Source organism: Purpureocillium lilacinum (assembly GCF_023168085.1).
Source record: "Purpureocillium lilacinum CBS 284.36 DNA, scaffold_4, whole genome shotgun sequence".
Taxonomy (NCBI): domain Eukaryota; kingdom Fungi; phylum Ascomycota; class Sordariomycetes; order Hypocreales; family Ophiocordycipitaceae; genus Purpureocillium; species Purpureocillium lilacinum.
In genome coordinates this window covers 3,210,818-3,233,983 of record NW_027072114.1, presented here as the reverse complement: position 1 = coordinate 3,233,983, position 23,166 = coordinate 3,210,818, and the positions used below count along the sequence as shown (strand labels likewise).

At 62.0% G+C, this 23,166-nt stretch overlaps 6 protein-coding genes across 6 annotated transcripts; 3 read left to right on the top strand and 3 right to left on the bottom strand.

Moving 5' to 3' along the window:
- Positions 1–2,997: 2,997 nt before the first annotated feature.
- PLICBS_006143 (uncharacterized protein) lies at positions 2,998–5,163 on the top strand (the record flags this gene model as incomplete). Its single annotated transcript, XM_065600869.1, has 2 exons — positions 2,998–3,912; positions 3,967–5,163. The coding sequence occupies 2 exons, from the start codon at positions 2,998–3,000 to the stop codon at positions 5,161–5,163; spliced, it is 2,112 nt and encodes a 703-aa protein (XP_065456941.1).
- A 1,322-nt stretch (positions 5,164–6,485) lies between these two features.
- PLICBS_006142 (uncharacterized protein) lies at positions 6,486–9,038 on the top strand (the record flags this gene model as incomplete). Its single annotated transcript, XM_018319898.2, has 2 exons — positions 6,486–6,770; positions 6,897–9,038. 2 exons carry the CDS (start codon positions 6,486–6,488, stop codon positions 9,036–9,038), a joined length of 2,427 nt encoding a protein of 808 aa, XP_018182372.1.
- Positions 9,039–11,122: 2,084 nt separating this feature from the next.
- On the top strand, positions 11,123–12,581 carry PLICBS_006141 (uncharacterized protein; the record flags this gene model as incomplete). The annotated part of the gene is made up of 2 exons (XM_065600868.1): positions 11,123–11,560; positions 11,790–12,581. The coding sequence occupies 2 exons, from the start codon at positions 11,123–11,125 to the stop codon at positions 12,579–12,581; spliced, it is 1,230 nt and encodes a 409-aa protein (XP_065456940.1).
- Positions 12,582–13,212: 631 nt separating this feature from the next.
- On the bottom strand, positions 13,213–15,225 carry PLICBS_006140 (uncharacterized protein; the record flags this gene model as incomplete). Its single annotated transcript, XM_018319896.2, has 1 exon — positions 13,213–15,225. The coding sequence occupies one exon, from the start codon at positions 15,223–15,225 to the stop codon at positions 13,213–13,215; it is 2,013 nt and encodes a 670-aa protein (XP_018182370.2).
- A 1,440-nt stretch (positions 15,226–16,665) lies between these two features.
- On the bottom strand, positions 16,666–18,069 carry PLICBS_006139 (uncharacterized protein; the record flags this gene model as incomplete). Its single annotated transcript, XM_018319895.2, has 1 exon — positions 16,666–18,069. One exon carries the CDS (start codon positions 18,067–18,069, stop codon positions 16,666–16,668), a length of 1,404 nt encoding a protein of 467 aa, XP_018182369.2.
- A 2,222-nt stretch (positions 18,070–20,291) lies between these two features.
- On the bottom strand, positions 20,292–21,318 carry PLICBS_006138 (uncharacterized protein; the record flags this gene model as incomplete). The annotated part of the gene is made up of 5 exons (XM_018319893.2): positions 20,292–20,357; positions 20,415–20,772; positions 20,835–20,914; positions 20,982–21,024; positions 21,080–21,318. The coding sequence occupies 5 exons, from the start codon at positions 21,316–21,318 to the stop codon at positions 20,292–20,294; spliced, it is 786 nt and encodes a 261-aa protein (XP_018182367.1).
- Between the last annotated feature and the right edge of the window lie 1,848 nt (positions 21,319–23,166).

The window sequence follows — 23,166 nt, the reverse complement described above, 5'->3', positions numbered from 1 at the left end:
GCGTCAGGCGGCGAACCCAGGTGGCAGGGTGCGAGCCCGGTCCTGGCGAAGTCGCAGTCGCCGAAACGCAACCCCCTGCGCAGATGACGTCGTCGCACCGGGGGGCACCTCCGGCCCGTCGCGCGGGTTGTGGGCGGCGGTCTCGGGCACCCCGCTTCTCGCGTCTCACAGCTGGGCTGTTTGCTGACGCGCTGGCGGGTTTCGCGGCCGCGAAATTCAAGGGCGAGCCGTGAGACTTGACGACGACGGCGAGAGATGGCGCAGTAGGACTGAGGGTGCACCGCCGCTATGGCAGGGCGAGATTTCCCTCTTGCGGGTGGGCGCTGGGCGTTGTGTCGCTGGCGTGCTGAGCCAAAACGGTGGTGTGCTCGGGGCAGATTGTCCGCGCCAGCCAGCTCGCTCGCTGCAACGGCGCGCGGGCGCGCTGGAGGACTGCCCGGTGGAGACGGGTCCTCACCACGCGGACAGGCGGCGCCACCGGCCGCGCACCAGCCTCGCCCTTTCCCCGCAAGCCGGCCAGCTCATCATCGTGCGATGCGGCGAACGTGGACCTTGATAGCGCGATGCACTCTGGCCTGCCAGACAAGAGAGTAAACAAAGGCAAAGAACAATGACGGCTCCGGCAAAGAAATCGAGAGCAGAAAGTTCCTGCGCGGATGGCCACGTTCCATGTGCTTCGGCGGCGTCGCCGGGCTGCCAGGGTCGGATTATTCACGGGCTTGCTGATGACTGCATCCGGGACTCTTCGTCCAGGATGCCAGGTCGGCGCAAGTCGGGCCCCGCTTTTTGGATGCTCATGCGCCACAGGCAACCCCGACAGGACGGTATCAGTGCCCGCAGGCCCAAGTCCCCAGTACGGCGTGTCTCACCTCCCGCGCTGCGTCCGGCGCCGTACCGGAAACAACCTCCCACCTGCGTCTGGGCCGCGCAGGCACGCACGCACTCACTGAACAGGGCGCTGGCCACAGGGAACCGGCGGCTGGTTCTGGAGCCTTCGGACAGGCATCACCCCGCGCTATTGGCTGATGAATCATGCGCCGCCTCCCCGGCCACGCCTGACGCAGGCGTAATCGGCCACCCCAAGCCAACCGCGTTCGCCCAGTCACTGCGCCCCCTCCTCTCGCTCCCCTCTCGGCCTTCCATCCCGTCGCCTCCCACCTGTGTCATACATAAACGGTCTCCTCCCGCCGTTCGCCAACGCCGCCCTCTCTTCCTCCTGCAAACCTCTCTCTCGCACCAAATCCCAACCGCGCTTCTTGGCCGCCTCGGGACTCCTCTCCGCATCGCACAACTCTTCTCATCATCTCCCACAGCGATATCCGCGCGAACGTCACCATGCAGATCTTCGTCAAGACCCGTGAGTAACCCCGCTGCGTCATCTCCGGATCGTCCGCCCGCGAACGACATGGCTAACTTGGCATGCAGTCACCGGCAAGACCATCACCCTCGAGGTGGAGTCGTCCGACACTATCGACAATGTCAAGTCGAAGATTCAGGACAAGGAGGGCATTCCTCCGGACCAGCAGCGCCTGATTTTCGCTGGCAAGCAGCTCGAGGATGGCCGCACCCTGTCTGATTACAACATTCAGAAGGAGTCCACGCTCCACCTCGTCCTCCGCCTCCGTGGCGGTATGCAAATCTGTATGTTTAAATATCCCTACTAGATCCGCTGAACCGGCCGCTGACAATACACAGTCGTCAAGACCCTTACTGGAAAGACCATCACCCTCGAGGTGGAGTCTTCCGACACCATCGACAACGTCAAGTCGAAGATTCAGGACAAGGAGGGCATTCCTCCGGACCAGCAGCGCCTGATTTTCGCAGGCAAGCAGCTCGAGGATGGCCGTACCCTGTCCGACTACAACATCCAGAAGGAGTCGACCCTCCATCTCGTCCTTCGTCTCCGTGGTGGCATGCAGATCTTCGTCAAGACCTTGACCGGAAAGACGATTACGCTGGAGGTCGAGTCATCTGACACGATCGACAACGTCAAGTCAAAGATCCAGGATAAGGAGGGCATCCCTCCTGACCAGCAGCGCCTTATCTTTGCCGGCAAGCAGCTCGAGGACGGACGGACCTTGAGCGACTACAACATCCAGAAGGAGTCGACCCTGCACTTGGTGCTCCGCCTTCGTGGTGGTATGCAGATTTTCGTCAAGACGTTGACGGGCAAGACGATCACGTTGGAGGTGGAATCCAGCGATACTATTGACAACGTCAAGTCCAAGATCCAGGACAAGGAGGGCATCCCTCCGGACCAGCAGCGTCTCATCTTTGCCGGCAAGCAACTGGAAGACGGCCGCACCCTCAGCGACTACAACATTCAGAAGGAGAGCACCCTGCATCTCGTTCTGCGTCTTCGTGGCGGCCAGTAGGCGCGCGAGGAGTGGCTATCTTTGGGTTTCATGACTTGCGCTGGGAATACCAGCGGAGCGGCGTTATCATGGTCTTTCGGATCTGGAGTCGGGCATGACTGGCTTCGGCCGCATTGATGTCGGGTTAGCATAGCTTGCGTGTACCCTTTTTGGGGCACGCCAATACAGACTGTTACCAGTCAAATGATTTACCGTCTGTTGTGTATGTGTGAAAGAGTCGCCCATGTAGAACAGACTGCTCGTGGAGCTGCTGACGATCTACGATGCGTCACCGGGCGCTGACGAGGTGGGTCGTACAAGTGCGTTCCACCAGGCCGATAGTTGTAGATCCACTGTCGGCTGCTGAATGCCCCGCCAAATGCCCTTCATCATTCCCGTCCCTCCACGCTTTGTTGCTTCTTTCCTACCTTGACCGCGCACGAGGCAGCCATGCGATCCCGGCACAGCCCTCTTGCAAGACGGAGCTTTCTGGAAGAAAGTTTGCTTCCGCCGTGAGTCTTGAGCGCATCATTCGCCACCTGGCCTCTCCATCAGCGCGTTGCCACCTTCATAATCTCGGCAAACGTTCGCGAAACACTACTCGCACGGCGACTCACGGCCTTGTTAGAGACGGCTCGAGGCCATGCCTTCGTACTTTTATCACCTGAAATTTGAGCTATACCCTACGCCAAATCCCACGGGTCGCCCGGAAGCGCCCGCGCAGCAGAGCAGAGACATCTATCTGCCAAACAAGGACGCGTCGGTCTTTGACCACTTTCCATCGCACCCGCGCCGAGATCGACCGACCTCAAGAGTGATCCCTCGGCTCAACAGCTACAAGTTTGGTGACGGACCAGCGACTGCGGCTCCTTTGGCCGAAGAGAGCATACGGCGACCGTCGGCGCACGGCGTCATCGACTGCGGAGACTCGCGAGCGCCCGACCACGACGACAGACGGACGGTGGAGGCCGTGCCCGAGAGGCAGTGGCTCGAGCGGACGAAGAGCTATCCGCCGCCTCCGTCGACTGCGGCGATAAAGCCTCAGACTGCGGTTCAGGATTGGCGGTTCGGCCGCGTCAGCCTCGAGACCTTTGATCCTCTGCTGCCGGACGATATGGCTGGCGAGCCAAGCAGGGCTGGTTCTGTGGCGGCGCCGACGCTCGGTCCTTCATATGGCGGCGCTGGCACTGCAACCAAGGCGGAGTTTGTGCCTCTCGAGGGCCGGAACACCGAACTGGGTTGGGGCGTTGTCCATTTCTATAGAGAAGGCGACGAGTCCTCGGCGTTGAGCGCGCCAGAACAGAACATCTACGAGGAAGATGAAGGGGCGAGCGGGGACTCGTGCACGACACTATGCATCCCGGCGGTGCCGGCGTACATGACACCGGGCGACTTCATGGGCTTCGTGGGTGATCGGTGGATGGGCGATATCAGCCACTGCCGGATGGTGATGACGTCGCGCATGAACCGCTACCTGGTGCTGCTCAAGTTTCGGGATGGCAAGAGGGCAAAGCAGTGGAGGAAGGAGTTTGATGGCAAGGTCTTCAACTCGATGGAGGTGAGTAGTCCCAGTGGATTCTCGTTGTGTTCCAGCTGCTCACGCACCCGACAGCCACAGGTCTGTCACGCGGTGTTTGTCAAGTCGATCACTTTTGAGACGCCAACGCGCTCACACCGGAGCGACAACGCAGGAGGTTCTTCATCCTCGACCGTGTCCAGCAGCCTGAAGCCGTTTCCGCCTCCGACGCCGAACCTCATCGAGCTGCCGACGTGTCCCGTCTGTCTGGAGCGGATGGACGAGACCAACGGGCTCATGACCATTCCGTGCTCTCACGTATTCCATTGCAGCTGCTTGCAGAACTGGAAAGGCGCCGGCTGCCCGGTGTGCCGCTTCACGAGCGCATCCTCACAAGGGTCTGTAAGCGACCCAGACAATCCATACTCGCAGCCGTTTGGGTCTTCAGCCTCGAACCTTTGCAGCGTCTGTGACTGCACGGATGATCTCTGGATTTGCCTCATCTGCGGCTACGTCGGTTGCGGCCGGTATAAGGGCGGTCACGCCAAGGATCACTGGAAAGAGACGGCGCATTGCTTCGCCCTGGAGCTCGAGACGCAGCACGTGTGGGATTACGCCGGCGACATGTGGGTGCACAGACTCATCCGCGATAAGGGCGACGGCAAAGTCGTCGAGCTGCCGGGGCGAGGCAACCCCGGTGGCCAGCGAGAGGACGAGGACGTGGTGCCGCGGGCCAAGCTCGAGAACATCGGGCTGGAGTACACCCATCTCATTACGAGTCAGTTGGAATCCCAGCGCGCGTACTACGAGGATCTGATCAGCAAGACGGTGGACAAGGCCGCCAAGGCGTCGGCGATAGCAGAGAGCAACGCGGCGCAGTCGTCCAAGATGATGGAGCGGATCAAGGACCTCGAGGACAAGTACAAGACGCTCAGCGCGGACACGGTGCCGCAGCTCGAGCGCGACCTGGAGCGCGAGCGGAACAAAGCCACCAAGTCGGAGACGCTGGCGCGCAACCTGGGCAAGTCGCTGCAGGAGGAGAAGCGGGTGAACGAGGGGCTGCTGAAGCGCATCGAGCATCTCGGCGCGGACAGCGAGGCGGTGCACAAGACGCTGGAGGAGCTCAAGACGGAGAACGCGGAGCTCAAGGAGATGAACCGGGACCTCAGCATGTTCATATCCGGACAGGAGAAGCTCAAGGAGCTGGAGCAGGAGGGCCAGCTGGAGGAGGGAGAGGTGGCGGGAGGGAGCGCGAGCGTGCCGGAGAAGAAGGGACGGAGGAGGAGGAAGTGATGGATGGCTTCCACCATCAGCAACTCGACCCCATCTGGCGTCCCCCACTGGTGGAGGTGGAGTTGAGGTCGGTGGGCGAACCCGGTGGGGGGATGGCGTGTGTCATGCAAGTCCATATCCATGATCAGAAGCGCGCATTTCGCAATCTACAGTCAGCAGCAAGCAATTGACAATTTGGCAAACAAGGCAAGCAAAAGTCCGAGGCATGTCGTCGTCGCCGTCGTCGTATCTCGGCCAGCCCGCCGCCGAGGACGAGGCAGGCCGGGCGGGCCACTAGACATGCAGGTGAGCGGGAAAAATTCTGTTGAGATGGAGGTGCGTTGGTGCGCCACGGCTGCATGTGCTCGTGCGGCGAGCCGCCGGCGTCACAGGCCACCGAGATGTGCGTCCGGACGGGGCAGGCGGCTTTGCCGTGTCCTCGGCCGGCCGTCTGATCTCGGTGAAAAAAAAATAGCTGATAGCCCTGACAGCCATGGCAAACGGCACGGCACGGGCTTGAGATGGATATCGGCGGGCTTCCAGCCTGTGCTAGGACGGATGGAGGTTCCAAGGCCCGAGGCTGCCCCAGCGGGTGACACGCCGGGCGGCCCAGCGGCCCAGCGGCCCCGCTGGTTCAGGTCAGTTCGGGCCTAAGGTAAGGTAAGCTACGGAGCACCGCAGCGGACGGACACAGTGGGCACAGCACAGCACCACCTCACATGTATAGGTGCTTGGAGATAGCGGGCAGTGGACATGCATTTGATGGCCCCACGGAAGCTTTTCAATGCACGATGGATCGACGGCGGATAGACGCTGCCAGGTGCTGAGGCCCCATGCTGCCCGCCAACCACCAACCCCTCACTCACTAATGACAGCCAGACTCGACAGCTGGAGAAAAAGCGGCCCCCGCCTCCCCCCCCCAATTCCGCCCGCCCAACCATCCCCATCCGCACACCAAGCCAACCGGGCCAGCCAGCCTACCTATCTTGGGATGAGCAACGTCGCCTCCTCAAGCCGCCACAAATAGCAGCCGCGCTCAGCTCCTCGACGCCGGGCGTCTGTCGCATGCACGCACTCGCTCGCCGATTCCCGCCGTCTCCCCCCCTCCCCGCCCTCACCTAGACGACGCTTCGTCCAGCCCGTTTTGCGACGAACGGGTGCCTTGCTGCCGCATAGTCGACGTGGAACCAACCCGGTAAAAAAGCGTGCGCATCAGCGACATTCGGCCAACACGAGAGCGAGGCAGAGCGCGAGCTGCGTGAGAGAGAGGAGCCTCTCTACCGCGTCTCCGACAACCCTCTCCTCCCAACAATCGCCCGGCTGCCCGTCTGACGCGGCACGCGATGGCGCCCCAGGACGAGCGCCGACGCGGTGATCCGGCCGCCGGTGCCCCCGCGGCCGGGGACGAGGAGAACCTGCGGAGGCAACAGGAGCTGCAGCGGCGGCAGGACGAGGAGGGCGCGCACAAGAAGGAGCTGTATCCCATGGTCAACTGGAAGTACGACCTGTTTCTATACGTCATCGGCAACCTCGTCGACCTCTTCTTCCGCGAGGTCGTGCCGCGGGGTTCATGGCGGGTTCCGCAGTCAGGCCCGGTGCTGTTTGTCGCCGCGCCGCACGCGAACCAGGTGAGCGAGCGCCCCCCTTCAACGCGTACCCGTGATGGTCGTGTGCCCATGTCGCGGCCTCGAGTCCCTCTGTGCGAGGCCTGCATTATTCTTGTGATTGCTGACATACCCGTCTCTGCTGCGTAGTTTGTCGACGCGCTCATCCTCCAGCGCACGTTGCGGCACGAGGCGAACCGCCGGGTGTCGCTGCTCATCGCGCAAAAGTCGGTCCACGGCTTCATCGGCTGGGGCTCCCGCCAGGTCGGCTCCGTGCCCGTCGGGCGCGCCCAGGACTCGGCCAAGCCGGCGACAGGCCGGATCTACCTGCCGGACCCCATCAACGACCCGACGCTGATCCGCGGCGTGGGCACCAAGTTCGGCGAGGGAGAGGGAGAGGTGCAGGGAATGCTCTTCCTCCCGCCGGGCAAGAAGACCACGGGCGCGAGCGTCGACATTGCGCAGATCATCGGCCCCGAGGAGGTTCGCATCAAGCGGCCCTTCAAGGGCAGGCTGGCCATGCAGCAGCTCACCGGGCGCGACGACGTCGACGCCGAGGGCCGCTTCACCAACACCAAGCTCAAGGGCCCGGCGCCGGGCTTCGAGGGCACAAAGTACAAGCTGGCGCCTCACATCGACCAGACGAGCGTCTACGAGGCCGTGTTCGCGCGGCTGCGGAGCGGGGGCTGCGTGGGCATCTTCCCCGAGGGCGGCAGCCACGACCGCACCGAGCTGCTCCCGCTCAAGGCGGGCGTCGCCATCATGGCGCTGGGGGCGCTGGCCGAGTCGCCCAACTGCGGGCTCAAGATCGTGCCCGTGGGCATGAACTACTTCCACCCGCACAAGTTCCGGTCGCGGGCCGTGGTGGAGTTTGGGGCGCCGTTTGAGATCCCGCAGCACCTCGTGGAGCTGTACCGCAACAACCAGCGGCGCGAGGCCATCGGGCAGGTGCTGGACACGGTGTACCAGGCGCTCAGCTCGGTGACGGTGTCGGCGCCCGACTACGACACGCTCATGATGATCCAGGCGGCGCGCAGGCTGTACAACCCGACGGGCAAGAAGCTGCCGCTGCCGGTGGTGGTGGAGCTCAACCGACGGCTGGCCATGGGGTACGAGCGGTACAAGGACGACGAGCGCATCTCGGCGCTGTCGGGGGCGGTCAAGGAGTACAACTCGCAGCTGCGGTACCTCAACCTCAAGGACCACCAGGTGCAGTACGGGCGGATGTCGATCCTCAAGGTGCTGTTCCTGTTCGTGTACCGGTCGGCCAAGCTGCTGGTGCTGTTCCTGTGCACGGTGCCGGGGCTGCTCATGTTCGCGCCCGTCTTCGTGGCGACCAAGATCATCAGCCGCAAGAAGGCCAAGACGGCGCTGGCGGGCTCGACGGTCAAGATCCGCGGGCGCGACGTGATGGCGACGTGGAAAATCCTGGTGGCGCTGGGGCTCGCGCCGACGCTGTACCACCTGTACTCGATCCTGGTGGTGCTCAAGGTGTGGCAGGACCGGGCGTGGGGTTACGTGCCCGGGTGGGTGCCGCTGTGGCTCGTGTACCTGGCGGTGTGGCCGGTGTTCATCGGCATCGCGTTCGCGGCGCTGCGGTTCGGCGAGGTGGGCATGGACATCTTCAAGTCGCTGCGGCCGCTGGTGCTGTGCCTGGTGCCGACGTCGACGTTCAACATCCACAAGCTGCGGGTGCGGCGGGCGGAGCTGAGCGCGCAGGTGACGGACCTGATCAACGAGCTGGGGCCCGAGATGTTTCCCGACTTTGACAAGACGCGGCTGGTGCCGGACGTGTCCAAGGTGGAGGGCGCGGGGGCGCAGACGGCGGACGGGCCTCGACATCACCGACGCACCGACAGCGACCAGTCGAGCAGCGGTGCCGGGTTCGCGGCCGAGGTGGAGTCACCGCCGGCGCTGTCGCGGCGCAGCACGACGCAGTCCAGCCGGGCGCTGCCGCGCAACGACTCGTTCAGCAACATTGGCAAGATTGGCATCTTCTCGACGCGCCCGCCGTCGCGGTCGCGCAGCCGGTCGCGGTCGAGCAGCGCGGGCGGCGGCTTCGGGTCCGGGGCGTTTCCCATCAGCGGCTTCACGACGCTCGACTCGGCCGAGGGGTTCAACGAGGCGAGCCGCAAGATCCGCGAGGCGATGAAGGATCGGAGGCGCAAGTCGGACCAGGTGCGGATGCGGACCGGCGGCGGCGGCGACGAGGAAGGCGAAGAGGAGGGAGAGTACGGGGCGGACAGCGAGGTGGACGAAGAGTACGACGAGGCACGCAAGAAGAACGTCTGAGTCGCGGACGGATTCGGTCACGGACTACGACGAAGGACGAGGGAAGGGAGAGGGAAAGAGAGTTTTTTTTTTTTTCTTTCAGGGGGTTTTTCTTGCGCTATATGTGATGCTTGCATGTACTGTAGGGGGGCCTTTTTTACGACGACGAAAGCAGCAGCGGTCTGGTCATTCTTGGGTTTGCATGTGATTGAGGGGGAGAAGCTCCGTCGTGGTGGTGGTGGTGGTGGTTGCTTCATGCGGCGCGTGTCGGTGGCTGACGATGGGGCCCGCGAGCCAACGACCGGTAATTGTGTGCGTGTATAGATGGATGGATGGATGTACGGAGTACGGAGTACGTGTGTGAACGGGGATGCAAGGGCGGCGAGTATCGTAAACTCTATGCTTTTCTTGGATTGTGTGCCTCGGACGTTTTGCCGTGTTGTCTTGTCGCGTTGGTTGGGTCGTGCATGTATGTAGATGACGAAGCTCTGCGTACAGAGCCGACTTTGTAGCTCTCACAACTTACGGTACATGTCACTTCGTCCAAAATACCTTGAATACGTCTCAAAGGGGGCCCCAAGTGGGAGCTTGCGTGCTGTGCCTGGATTTTTGTTCGCGGATTCTGGTACGCATGCTGTGGAGCGCGCAGCAGTATCGCAGCAGATGCGAGTACGAAGGGAGGGAGCAAATGCCTGCCGGCTTCTATGCCTCACCGACAAAGACGAGCTCACAGGTAATTACTTCAGATAGGGACGCAGTCACTGATACGGACGGAGTTTTCCTTCATCTAAGGGGGGCCGCCTCGCTCGGAGTAACTGCCCAGGACGTCATCGCACGTCGCAGACTCGCACGATATGCACGGGCGAGATGGCACCACCACCCGCGCCGCGCGGTGCGCGCCCAATGAGCGCCTGGCCGTTGGCGACCCGACGGTCAGCGCCGAGGATACAGGCGCGGAGCTTCGGAATTTGGCGCCGCCTGGGACTGTGGACTGGGGACTGGGGGGCGGGCCTCCTTCGCTCTTGGTTCCGAGCTCTAGCGCAGGCGGCTCGCGGGGCTGGGGGTTTGGTGTCTCTCAGTTCCATCATCAGGTCGCTTCGCAAGCTGTCATGCTGTCAAAAGACAGGCCCAGGCACTAACACGGTCGCCACAGGGGCACACGCGCCGTGGATGGTGGGTGCCTACCTCAGGGTGGGGTTTGCCGGAGGCTGCCCTTTTGGAGAGGGACGGGATCTGATAATCCTGGGGGTGGCTCGGAGATACGCGGCGTTTTGCGGGCAGACGCGCAGGGCCTCATACAAATCGCAGAGGCGCCGTACCGGGTCGTCGGCAGGGTGGACGAGGGGGGAAACGACGCGTGCGCGTGCGCTGACGTTGGCTTGCGAGGGGGGGGTCTCGCATTATAAATGATTCGACGGGCAGTACTGAATTCTTGTTTTTACTGTACAGCATTGTCCTCGTTACGATTCATTCCTTCGCTGCCTCGCTGCGGTGTACAGTACTGTATTCTCTTGCGCGCTCTTCGCAGTCGTGCCGCCGGTGTTGGGAGGAGTCCATTTTATTACAGTACACGGCGACGAATGGGCTTCGCGTTTGCCGGCACACACACACGCCACCACCTCTGCACCCGCCGAGTACCCCCGAGCCCCAGTAACTCCGGCCCGGGCGTGTCTGGGACGCGCGCGCTGAACCGTCTCCTTCCCTTGGGCCCCCCCCGCCGTCAGCCGAGCCGCCGCTGCTGCTGCTGCCACTACGGACTAACGCCCGGCGCAAAAGAAAAGATACCCCAACATTTCGGATCTGATAACGGGGCTTCCGTATTTTTGGGCCCAGCAAATCAGCGGCCCTGCAAATTATTTTCCTCGCCGCGCTCCCTACCACCGGCTCCGTTTTCCGTGGGCCCCCCCAGACCAGAGCCAGGCTTTTTTGCTAGGTAGATGCCCGTTTGGGCCATCGGGTTTGTCTGTCCGTCTGTCTGTCGGCCGTCTAGCGGCTGCCCGGCGCCGAGTGGGTTGCGTGAGGCTAGAGTAACCCATCAGTCATCAACGGGAGCCTACTTTTTTTAATATACGGACTCCGGGGACCACCAAACCACCACCACCGTCATGTCGCCCCCTTCGGCCACCACCAATCCCTCTTCCTCATCCCCCCTCCCGTCCTCATCCTCCACCGCCGCCGCCGCGGCGCAGCGCATGCCCGTGAAGCAAAAGATGGCCGTCTCGCTCAAGTCGCTCATGTCGTCGGTGCTGGGCCGGGGGTCGTCCGGCTCCGGCGCCGGCGCGACCCCGGGGGTCACGGAGCTGTTCGCCAAGACGGACCCGGCGCGCGACGGCGACGAGTGCCTGCACGACTGCGACAGCTGCACGGTGCGGTACCCGCGCGGCTTCAAGATCGACGAGGAGGACCTGCTGTACGGGCACGTCAAGGGCTGGAGCACGCATGTGCTCGTCGGCACGGGCAAGGCCGACTGGGTGCGCGACGTGGCCGACGAGAAGGGCAGTGTCATGGAGGCCATTGACAGGGCGGATGCGCCTACGAATGGGGTGAGTCCACCCTTGACGTTTCTCCTTTCCTGGGCATTTCGACATCATGTTGCTTGCTGCTTGTATTTGGGAGTGTCGAGGGGGTGAGGGCGTGGGCGAGTGGGTGGCGATCTTCACAGAGCCTCATCTCAGCCCTCACCTCACCTCAACCTCACCTCACTTACACATCGCGACTCACTCAACTGCCCCCAAAACATGCCCTTCGCTAACCACACCCCAACCCTCCCAGCGCCTCATGCTCTCCGCCTCCAACATGCCCACCCCCCACGACACCAGCGACTACTCGGAGCCCACCACCGTCCTCCTCCTCCCCGCCTTCACCCTCGTCCAAAACGTCCACCCGCGCAACGTCCCCACGCTCCTCTCCCAGATCGTCAGCAACGCGCCCACAAACACCTCGCCCCTGCGCCTCGAGAGCCATCCGCCGCTGCCGCGCTCCATCCCCAGCCCGGACCCGTCCTCCGTCCCCGACCTCCTCACCCGCCCCTGCCCCCACAGCGCCGTCATCCTCATGTGCAGCCAGAAGACGCGCGACGCCCGCTGCGGCCAGAGCGCGCCCCTGCTGCGCAAGGAGCTCGAGCGCCACCTGAGGCCCCTCGGCCTGTACCGCGACCTGCACGACGAGCGGCCCGGCGGGGTCGGCATCTACTTCATCAGCCACGTCGGCGGGCACAAGTACTCGGCCAACGTCATGATCTACCGCCGGCCCAACGCCTTTGGCCAGGACGACGATGACGCCGTCGTCGAAGAAGAGACGCACGACCCGCAGAGCTCAGCGTCGGATCATCCCGCGCCCAACGGCAACGGCAACGGCAACGGCGAGGCCAACGGCAACGGCAAGCCCGCCAACGGCGACGCCAAAGCCGACCTCGGCGCCGGGCAGTGCATCTGGCTCGCGCGCGTCAAGCCCGAGGACTGCGAGAACCTCGTCCGCTACACCGTCCTCAAGGGCAAGGTGGTCAAGCCCGAGAGCCAGCTGAGAGGCGGCTTCGACCGCGTCAAGGGCCTGACGAGTTGGTAGTCGAAGACGCGCGCGAGTGATGGGACCTCCGGCGCATGCGATGGCCGCTGATTACGACGATAGACGAGCATCTAATGGGCTGGAAGGGCAGGGCGCAAAACAGGGGGGCTTGCTACAATGGATAGATACCAAATACAAGGAACAGCATCATGACCATACAAATGAGTCGGCTCCTCGTCGCGTCTTCCCTTCCGGCTTGCACCGCGCCGCCCTTGCGAACGCTGCTGATTCGTCCCATATCCAGCTGGGACGGTCAGACCAGCTGATCCGCCGCGGGTTCTTTTGGTCCGTCTCTATTTTCCAGAAGGGAGCCCCATCCGTGCTGCCAGCCTTGACCATGCGCATATACAACATGTCATCGAATGTCAACGCACAGAAAGGGAAATATGCAACCGAGTCTGGCAAAATCAAATACTGATATGAAAGAGCAAGATACTGCCACTCTAAAGGAGAAAAGCTCCTGAAGCCCCTGTGCCCATCACCCCCCCAGCGGTCGCCTTCACCAACTGTTCGATAACAAGCTCCCTGCCGCTTTGCGACCGGGGGATCATGCTGTGATATTTGGCTAAACAATTTCTTGGGTTGGAGGACAGACAGGAGAACAGGACGGAGGAACCATTTGATGGGACGTCTAGGTGCTCTCTGAGGAGAGCTCCGAGTCAATCTCGTTATTCTCGTCGGCGGGGCACTCATCGTCCCCCTCCTCGCCCTCGGCGCTGGACTGGGTCGCCTCGGTGGTGCTTCCAGCGTCGGCCGACGCGGAGGGAGTCGCGGCGGACTCGTCGCCGGTGGGAGTAGCAGAGCTGCTGCCCCCCTCGACGTCCTCATCCGCGGGGCACTCATCTCCCTCCTCGGCGGTTTCGCTCGTGTTGGTGCCGGTGGTGGTGCCAGCACCCGGCACCTCGTCGCCCTCCTCAGCAGGGCACTCATCCTCCTCGCCGGCGTCCACGTCATTCTCCTCATCAGCAGGGCACTCATCCTCCTCACCCTCAGGGGTCGACGTCTCGCCTCCAGTGCTGGTAGGCGGGCCGGAGGGAGGCTGCTCGCCGCCGGTAGGGCCGCTGGGCGTCTCGCTCGGGGTCTCAGTGCCGACTGTGCCAGGCACGGGGGTCTCGCCGCCCTCGCTGCCAGGAGCCTCAGGGGTGGGAGAGCCGGTGGTAGGGGGACCGGAAGGCTCGTTGCCGGCCGGGCTCTCGCCTTCGGCGCCCGGCGCCTCGGGGGTGGACGTGGACGAGCCGGTGGGCATGTCACCGCCAGGAGACGATCCGCTGGGAGGCGCGGCGTTGTCGCCCTGGCCAGGGACCTGCGAAGGGGAGGGGCCGTTTCCAGGAGTGCTCGAAGAGCCTCCAGCGCCGGGAGAGTTGCTTCCCTCCTGCTCGCTGGTAACCGAGCCGGTGACGTTCACGTTGATGTTGGTCCCGCTGCCGGCTTCGTTCGAAGTGGGCGAGTCAGCGCCGGGAGGGGCCGAAGGAACCTCGTCGTCCATCTCAGGCCCATTGTGGACGGGCTTGGTCGGGGTGGAGGGCCCATCGGGGATCTCAGGCTGGTCACCCCGAACAGGCTTGTCCTCAGTGGAAGTGCCGGTGGCGGAAGGAACATCGCCGGAGTTCTCAGGGGTGTTCTCCTTTCCAGGCTTGCCTGGGGTGGAAGGGCTCTGAGGACCGCTACCTCCGTTGCCGTGCTCAGACGAGGTGGAGACGTCAACGTTCACGTTGGTCTCGCTTCCAGTAGAAGAGCCTTGTCCGCTCGGGGGTTGCGCAGCGTCACCACCGGAGCCGTTGGAACCCTCGCCGGGCACAGGCTGGCCCGAGGGGGGAGAACCGGCGGGAGGCTCACCCTGGCTGTCAGGCCCCGTGGGAGGAGAAGAGTTGCCGCCCTCTTGGCTGGGGGGAGCGCCTCCGGGGCCCTCCGGGCTCTCCTGTCCGGGAGTCGTGGAACCAGAGGGAGGGGCAGGGCCGGGAGTCTCGCCTTCGTTGGTGCCAGCGGGGATGGGTCCCTCGCCAGTGGTGTCACCGCCATCTTCGGCGTCACACTCATCATCCTCATTGCCGGCATCGCCCGTCATACCGTCGTCGGTGGTGCTCGCTCCCGGGCCTTCTGACTGCTCGTCAGCCTCACACGAATCCTCGTCGTCCCCTTCAGGAGACGCGCCGCCAGAGACAGGGCCGTCAGGCTTGTCAGCGCCCTCGGCGGGGACCTCTACGGGAGTGCTTGAGCCCTCGCCGGTAGAGGCAGTCTCAGCACCGCTTCCGCCGGCCGATGCCTCCTCGACGGGGCACTCATCTCCCTCCTCCTCTTCGCTGGCCGAGGTGCCGGACTGCGTGGCCTCGGGCGTGGAAGGAAGAGTAGCAGAACCCGAGATCTGCGACTCGGGTCCCTTTCCGCCAGCATCATCGCCCTCGGGCAGGATCTCGCAGGAGTCTTCATCCACCACGCCCTGCTCTCCATCGACCTCGTTATCCTCGTTGTTGACGTCGACGGTAGGGGGCTTGGCCTCGCCCTCGGGCTGGTCAAGACCATTGTTGACCTCGCTGACGGCGGGAGACTCCAGGCCTCCGCCAGTAGCAGCAGCCCCCGGATGCAGCACCGGAGCCGAAAGAGCGAGGGTAGCCCAAGAGGCGACGAGCGCCTGAGAGAACTTCATGGCTGGTATAAAAGGACGAGAGAGAAGGAATGGATAGAAAACGTCGACTCAATAGCCTGCCAAGGACGCGAGCTCAGACCGCGAAGCTTTGTGCTTCGATGCAGTTTCAACAAAATGAGAGTGATTCCCCGGGGAAAACGGTGCAAGTCCCCAAGAGCCACGCTCGACATGAGATGGACATTGACTAAATACCGGACAAGCACGAACATGGACTGCGGATGCGTCCAGGACACGGCACCCCGGGAGGCCTGGAAAGCAAGGAGTGCCCGGACACAATCGCATGAGGACGGCAGTCTTGCATTCATGATGAGATGGATTATGGCGACATTAGGTCACCTTGCCCGGGCGAGTTTGCCCGTGGGGATGGGTGTGCTGGGTCTGTATGGGCGTCAAAGCGACGGGATGCATTAATCAACATGAATCGGCCTCAACTCAAAATCCTCTTTGGCCGCATGAACACATCCCACCATGGGCCTGGACGCGTGTTGAGCGCGCTCAAAAAAGAGCAGTGAGAAGGTTTTCTTTTACAATTCTCATTTGATCTTTAATGAATCGTGTGCCTTGGCAACGACAATATTCTTGGGTATCATTACCCGGGTGTGAGATTGGTTCCCACGACGCCGCGTCGCGTCTTTGGCAGGCACATACGCATGCCAACTCCCCACATGAGATCTCAGATCTCAGATCTCGCTCGCTTAGTTCTTTTCACCAGAACCTACGGATTATCAGATTTTGGAGTTGTATCTGCTCGCTTCCCAGCACAGACTTACACCACCGTGCCGGAGTCGCGGCGCTCGGTCATGGGATGCCCCTGTCCCCCTGTGCTGCCGTCACCATTGCGCAAGACCGACTGCCCAACGACGCGTCCAAAAGTCCATCCACACCGCCAGACCTCGGATTACGCAGGAACACATATAGTGCACCCAGTGGATCCTCGTCGTATGCACGACAATGTCACCATCGGCCAGTCCAGTCCCCATCGTACCTGCGTGGTGCACCACCACACGATATTCGGACGAGGAGCGGGATCGCATGACTCGCTATACACGCGCCAAGCTTCCAGACTGTTTTTTTTTCTTTTCTATTTGGTATATTTTGGCGCTGTGGCCCAGGGGCACAGCACCGTGCTGTGGAAATATATGACTTGAGATTACCCCGAGCAATGCGTGTGACGTGCCCTTCACTTCATCCCTCGTCTCGACCACGTACGTGATGTAGACGCAGATAGACGACGGATGTGTGTGGGTTGCGCCGCTCGTCCCATGGTCAGCTGCCAGCCCAATCTGCCTGCCTGAGCGGCATGTACATGGTTCCGCTCGGGTCCATCAATCATGACATCGACTACCGTCGCCTCACGCCATTGACGATGAGCGTCTAGCTACATGGCCGCTGGCACCGGTCACGAGTGTCCCTCGCGGAAAAGAACTCGCCTGCCAAGAGTTAACGCGAGCCCTCCCTAGCCCGCTGCCGAGACTCGTTTTCCAGTACCTCCTGGGCGTGGAACTCCGCCGCCTTCATCATCGCGCCCTGAAGGATATCTACTGCCTCCTCGCGGCTGATGCGCTCCAGCATGCTGTCCACCGTGGTGCCAATCATGGCGTCCACCAGGTCTTCTAGCTCGAAGTTGGGGTAGCCGTCCCGGGGGCTGCGTGCGTCCGGGCTGGGCGCGGTGCTGTTGACTGTCGTTGTCGTGTGTTGCGTACGAGGTGCGCGCGCGTTGTATCGCGCGCGAAGCATGGCCTGATAGTAGGCTTCGCTGGCGCTTGTCGCTGGGGGAAACGAGAGCTCGAAATCTTGGTGCGAGGTCTCGTCTTCAGAGCGAGTCTCGAGATCGGACGGCGAGGACAGCCTGAGGAGAGGGCTTGCCCTGTCACTCTCCCGCGAGGGCCGATCCGTGTCGAGTACTACATCGTTGTACCACGGCTGCTTTCCCTTATTCTTCTTCTTCATCTTCTTCTCCTCCTCCTCCTCCTCCTCCCGTTCCTGAGACGACGCATCGGAGTGGGAAGACCTATCCTGTTTCTGGCTCGACCCCAGCGACTCCAGCTCCTCGTCCATTCCCCCAAAACCGAGGCTGGAGTCATCATCATCACCGTCGACCTCCTCCCCGTCCTCGGCCAGCGCGCTCGACGCAGACATAATCAGGTGGTCCACGTGCTCGATCTGGCTCGCCAGAATCCTCGCCTTGTCCGACAGCTCTTGCTTCCGGCACACGATGTTGACACGCGACAAGTCCGGCATGGAGCAGTCCCAGTCAATCTGCGCCTGGAGCCTCGCCTCGCTCTGCGAGTCTCTGAGCCCGCGGCCGCCCTGCTTGGAGAACCAGGCCATCCTATCGAGCAGGTCCTTGGGCTCTTTGATGCCCAGCGTGATGGTCAGGAAGTGCACCGGGTCGCGCCGAAAGTCGAGCCAGTCGCGGCGTCGCAGCGCGGAGGCGTACTCGTCCCGTCGCCGCTCAGCGTCCCCGCGGCGCATCTCCAGGTCGTCCTTGAGCTCGTGGAGCAGCTTGAGCGCGACGAGGCACTGCTTGTGGAAGGCGGAGGGGCCGGCGGCCTCCGACGAGGACACCATGTCCGACGTGTTGTCGCGGTCCCTGATGGTCGCGCGGCTGCGCGTTGACGCGACCTCCGCTCGTGAATCGTCCTGCATGTTCTCGATAACAGTCTGAAACATCGGGTTCTCGGTCATGAAGTCGTACGGAAAGATCCTGCGAGTTGTTGGACGGGGCGTCGTGCTCCTTTCCGGGCTGGTTTCGTAGAGCAGATCCGAAGGCGGCTCCCTGGTGCTCGCCGCCGTGGACGACTCAGAAGCAGCCTTTCGCCCCAGATCAGAGAGGTGGAACATTGTCGTGATATTTAGGCGTCTCAACCGCGTCGTATATAATCCGTGTCGTGGCTTTGCTGTGGCTATATGTGCCGAGTAGAGTATGCGAAGCGTTGTCCTACCCTTGGAGCTTGGTGAAGGAGAAGAATGCCTCTACCGCCGTGGGAGCATGCAAAATTTTGTCTTTATATATGTACCCGAAGTCTGCGAGTTAATCAGTGCAGCCGTCCACGTCATGCGTGCACGTCGCTGATGTGGTGGCGCTTGATCCATGACACTGGCTTCGTGGACGGGCAAACTTGACAGCGGACGGAGTGGGGGGGGTCGGTTGGTGACTCGAACATGTTTGTTGTACACGAGGAGCACACCGGCTGTGATGCATTTGCGTTTCGATTTACGCTGCTAGTGCTATGTAACTTTGTATGTGTCGCTCATGTTCCCCAGAAAATATCATTCATTACCCATCGCTTGCGCCGGTTCGGACTGAGTCTGTCAGTCATACTTGTGCATCCGAAGTCGTGATGTGATGCCCCCCCTTATATGCCAAGCGGGCGGATATCCAAAAAGCTGTGCCCATGTGCCCCATGCTCGTAGCCGTCATTATCCTCCTACGTATCTGCGCGTTCTGGCAGTAGCGCCATGCGCATCGTGTCCGTCTTGTGATGGCGTCATCGTCGTCAACATGCCTCATCCAGCCATACTGTACCCCGCGGGCCGACACCCCCATCGCTGCCGCCGCCGCTGCCGCTGCCGGACGCGCAACGTCGACTCCACAAGAGACGACGAAGTCACACGGCCCTGCGGCAACGGCGACAAAGAAGAAGGGGATGCAGGCGTGTCCGCCCCGCGGGGTCAGTTATCGACTAGAGAGTCGGAGCCGCTGCTCCCGCTCGACGCTGACGTGACGCTCAGGTCTCTCCTCGCCGTGTGCACCAGCTTCCAGATGCCAAAGGAGACGAGCGCCAGGATGGCGAAGAGGACGATGATGATGATGGCGATGACGTGGTTTCGCTGCACCATGGTGGCGGTGGGGCCTCGTGGCCGCGGTCTCTGCCTCGAGCGGAGAGAGACGGGCGCAGGCGCGTTGATATGTCTAGGTCGTGGACCTTCGGGAAGGGTCGTCCCGTCGCGCGAGGGAAAACCGTTTGACTGGAATGTGCCGAGACGGGATGAAAGATGGGGTTCGTCGTAGGGCTGCTGCGTGAGCTGGATTAGCTTTGGGTCATTCCCGAACAATAGGCGACGGGGCCGCTGAACATACCAGTCGATCGCGATGGTGTTGCAACACAGCGAGATGAAGCAGCTCGACTCTCGCTTGGGTATCGTGTCGTGGCAAGCAATTGAACACAGCAAATACTTTGTACAAAGCCCTCTCAGTTCAACAAGATCAGGTGCATTTGGCTTGGCAGAGACGACAGACGACGCAAGACTTGGGAGGAATGCGGAATGCAGAGAGGCGGCGCGGCCTGCCGCAGCGGCGCTGATATACTGGTTGCCCCGCCACCGACTTTACGGCCGCAGAAAAAAGGCCCTGGGCGGCGGGAAGCGGGAGTCAATAAAAATGGCAAGGCTGGGCTGAGCTGGGGCTCCATAGGTGCGCTGGCGCCCCCGGCGCGGCCCCGCCCAAAACCGGCTTCTAGTGGCCGTCGCCAGGGGCAAAGGGCACCCGACAGCACAGGCACAGCGCCGGAGCGGCTTCAGCTCCCGGCCCGGTTGCCCAGTGGAGCCCACCTACCCAGCTGGCGCTGGCAGGGGACCTGGGGCGTCCCTGGTGGGTCTCGGGCCACCAGTGACCAGAGCTCTGCTTCCCAACCTCGCCCATTTGGGCGTCGTCATTGGCCCGTGCGTCAATCCTTTGTTGACCACCGCCTCGGGCAACACAGCTTCAACGACATCATGGCATATTCGTGTTCGCATCCGCCAGAGTGCAGACCGACTTCATCTGAGGTACATAACAATAATAACCAAGAGATGCGCACACTACACCAACTTGGTCAATTATAGAGTACCTGCAAGCTCGCAGCAACCTAAAATCGTACACAGCCATCCACCTTTACTCACCGCGGCGGCTTATTATAAAGCCAGCCAAAAAGAAAGCTTCCTTCTGTCTCACGCAAGTCGCTTCATACGCGGGTACGTGAAGTAGCCAGACTCCAAGCCTAAAGAAATCAAGGCACCAAACACCGGTGATATTTCCCTGTTCCCAGCCGCATCGCGCAAGCACTCTCGCCTACGATGCTCGCTCAATCTGCCGCCGTCCTGACCTCGTCCCTGATGATCTTGACATGCCGCTCGTAGAATTGGAGCATCTGAATCGAGTCAGAATCGCGGAAACATGGGCAAGGAGATGTGCATCTTCGTCTCACCTTTTGCGGGCACTTTTTGTAGATGACGGATGTCTCATGCTTGGTCTTGCGGCCGTTCTTCCAGATGAGATAGACGACCAGCTTGCCGTTGCCCTCGTCCTCGCAAGCGTCAATCGACTCAATCTCGTCCTCCCAAGAGCCCGCGGGCGGGCTCCATTTCTTCGAGCTGGCCGGCGGCGTCGAGTCGGCAGGGTGAGCGGCCGCGCCGTTCTTTCGGGAGCGCTTCGTTGCCGTCGTGGTCCCGGTCGACGCTCGACCACGCTTCTTTCCGCGTGCCGCCTTCTCCGTCTCCTCGAATATGCTGTCGCGGCCGCCAATTGACCGCAGATACTCCTCAAGAATTTCGGATGCCGACTCCCTGCAGGACCGGGCGCGTCAGCCAACTCTCCTTGGTCACAAGCGAGGTGCGGGGAGCCTCACAGCAAGTTGTCCTCGGGCTCCCACGTCATGTCTGACTTCTTTTCCCAGCCCTCCCACTTGACGAGAAACTTCAACGATCCCTATGCGCGGTCTGGATTAGCAACAGGGCGTGGGGCTAGCAGTCAATGGCAGTTGCGAGTGACGTACGTCGTCGTCGATCATGTGCTTCTTGACTGCCTCCACGATGAACCTGCAAGCCGTGAGCAGCGGCGCAAGCAGACGACCGGTGGGCGCCTTGGTCTTACTCGTCCTCCTCGAGATCTCCCGCCTCCTCGTCATCCTCGTCGCCCTCGTCGCCCTCGTCATCGGCGCCCGCGCCGTTCACGGCGCCTCCATTGGCACTCGGCTCGTCGTCGCTCGCAAAGTCATCTTCAGCCGAGTTGGAGTCGGAAGCGCGGATGGGGAGGCCGGGCTGCTCGAAGTCGGACTGCTCGTCGTCGCTCAGGGCTGTCTTGGGCTTAGCAGGGCGTCTTCTCCGTGCCATGGTCGACGAGCTCGGCGGGGTGAGGTCGGCAGCAGGAGAAGTGGCAGTAACGCAGAAGGGGCAGGGGTGGGAGAGCGGTGAACGGAGCAAAAGGGACCAATTCGAGCGGCCAGCGCACGTCTGCTGCCTCGCTGCGCTGCCGTGCAAACGGCCTCAGGCCAACAGCGGCGCGTGGCACAAGAAACGGCAGGCGCAACGCAGGCAGCGAGTGGGGGCGCGGCGCGGCGCGGCGCTGCGCTGCGCGGAGAGGGAACCTGAACAGGCCACGTACCTGGAGGCATGTTGGCGGGTCGTCCAAAGGTGGCGCGTAGCTGGTTGAAGAGAAACATGCAACTGCTGCAGCGACTGCGATTGCGACAGCGAGGGGAGCCGATGCTGCGGTCTGACGACGGATGCGATGGTGGACGCGGTTTGCCGTTTGGGTGGAGGGTGCCGGCGCGTGTGGTTGCACTCGTAAGAGAGCTCCGTGCGCCACACGTGGCGTCCGTGGGAGTAGTGAGCCACAAGTCATGTGCGCTGCGCTCGAGCTTCTCAGCTTATACTCCAAGCCCCGCCCACCACCACCACAGACCGACTGCCTTGGCCGTCCATCAACTCGTCGAAGCTACCCGGAGCTGGCAATCATTAGTCCCATCCAGCAACGTCCTGGCACAGCACTTTGCCCGTGAATTGCCCTCTATTCCGAAGGCATTGGCTCCTACGGTTGGCGAAAATGTTATCTCACGCATGCACACACAGTGCACCTTGCAGCACAGCCATGTGGCATGCTACCAACCGATGACTACGCTCGTTAGGGTATCTCAAGCATGCCACGACGTCTCAAAGCATCGTCCGAGGACGCCATGATATGCTGCACCAGACCGACCGTTTCTCAATGCCGAACGACGAGGACAGCGGCGAGGACAGCGGTGAGGGGCGATGACCTCGTCTTAAACACAACCGAGATAGCTCGGCAATCGACTTCTTTTGACGACAGAATAATGCGCGAGAGACGACCGATCCGTCTTTGAGCCAATGGTCGCTCTGGCTGATGATTGAGGGTCAGACAAGAAGGTCGTTACCATTCTACATGGCAATCGGGCGAACTGCAACGTACGCACACAGCCACGACCCCAATCTCCAACTCCGCACGGCCCATGTTGGGGCTTACGCTGGCTTGGGGTCTTCACGCTACCGCAAGCCCTTCCGACTCCAAAAGACGCCGACGTCCATGTCACCCCTGATCCCCCTGACGCCAGCGGATCAACAGGGGCATCAGAGTTTGACAAGCGATCCCCAGATCTTCAGTAGCCTTCGCGCCAAAACGGCGCCAGGAACCTTTTGCTCGGACGCTGATCGCCCACCGACTTTGGAACTTCCCATGCAAATACTCACAGTCTGCTCAACGCACCATCGGGCCATTGGCGCAAAGGGGTAACTTTAACCCAACACAAAGGTGTCAACCAGGAAAGCGTGCCTGCCGCGAGGCCTTGCACGAGCTCACAGTTATGGCCTCTCTCGGACAAGTCATCTCTCGGCACAGCGGCTAAGCGGTTGCGTTGCAGCTGTGGCGCGAGTCGTGAAGCAGTGGCGCCTGCGACCGCCCTGACGGCGTCAGTCGAGATGGACCCAGAACCTTGCTGCGACTGGACATAAGCCCGCCGCCGCCTCATATCACAGCCTGATAATTTGCAACTACCAAGGATCCTGCAGAGCATTTCTCACTCGACACTGCCGCCGGCTGCCGGCGCCGCGGCTCTGGCCACCGGCGTTAGTCGCGAGTCATCCGACAATTCCTCAACCGCGCTGCTGCTTTGCTCAAGCCCTCCACGTCAACTTGGCCGAAACCTCTGACAGATCTGCTCAGGA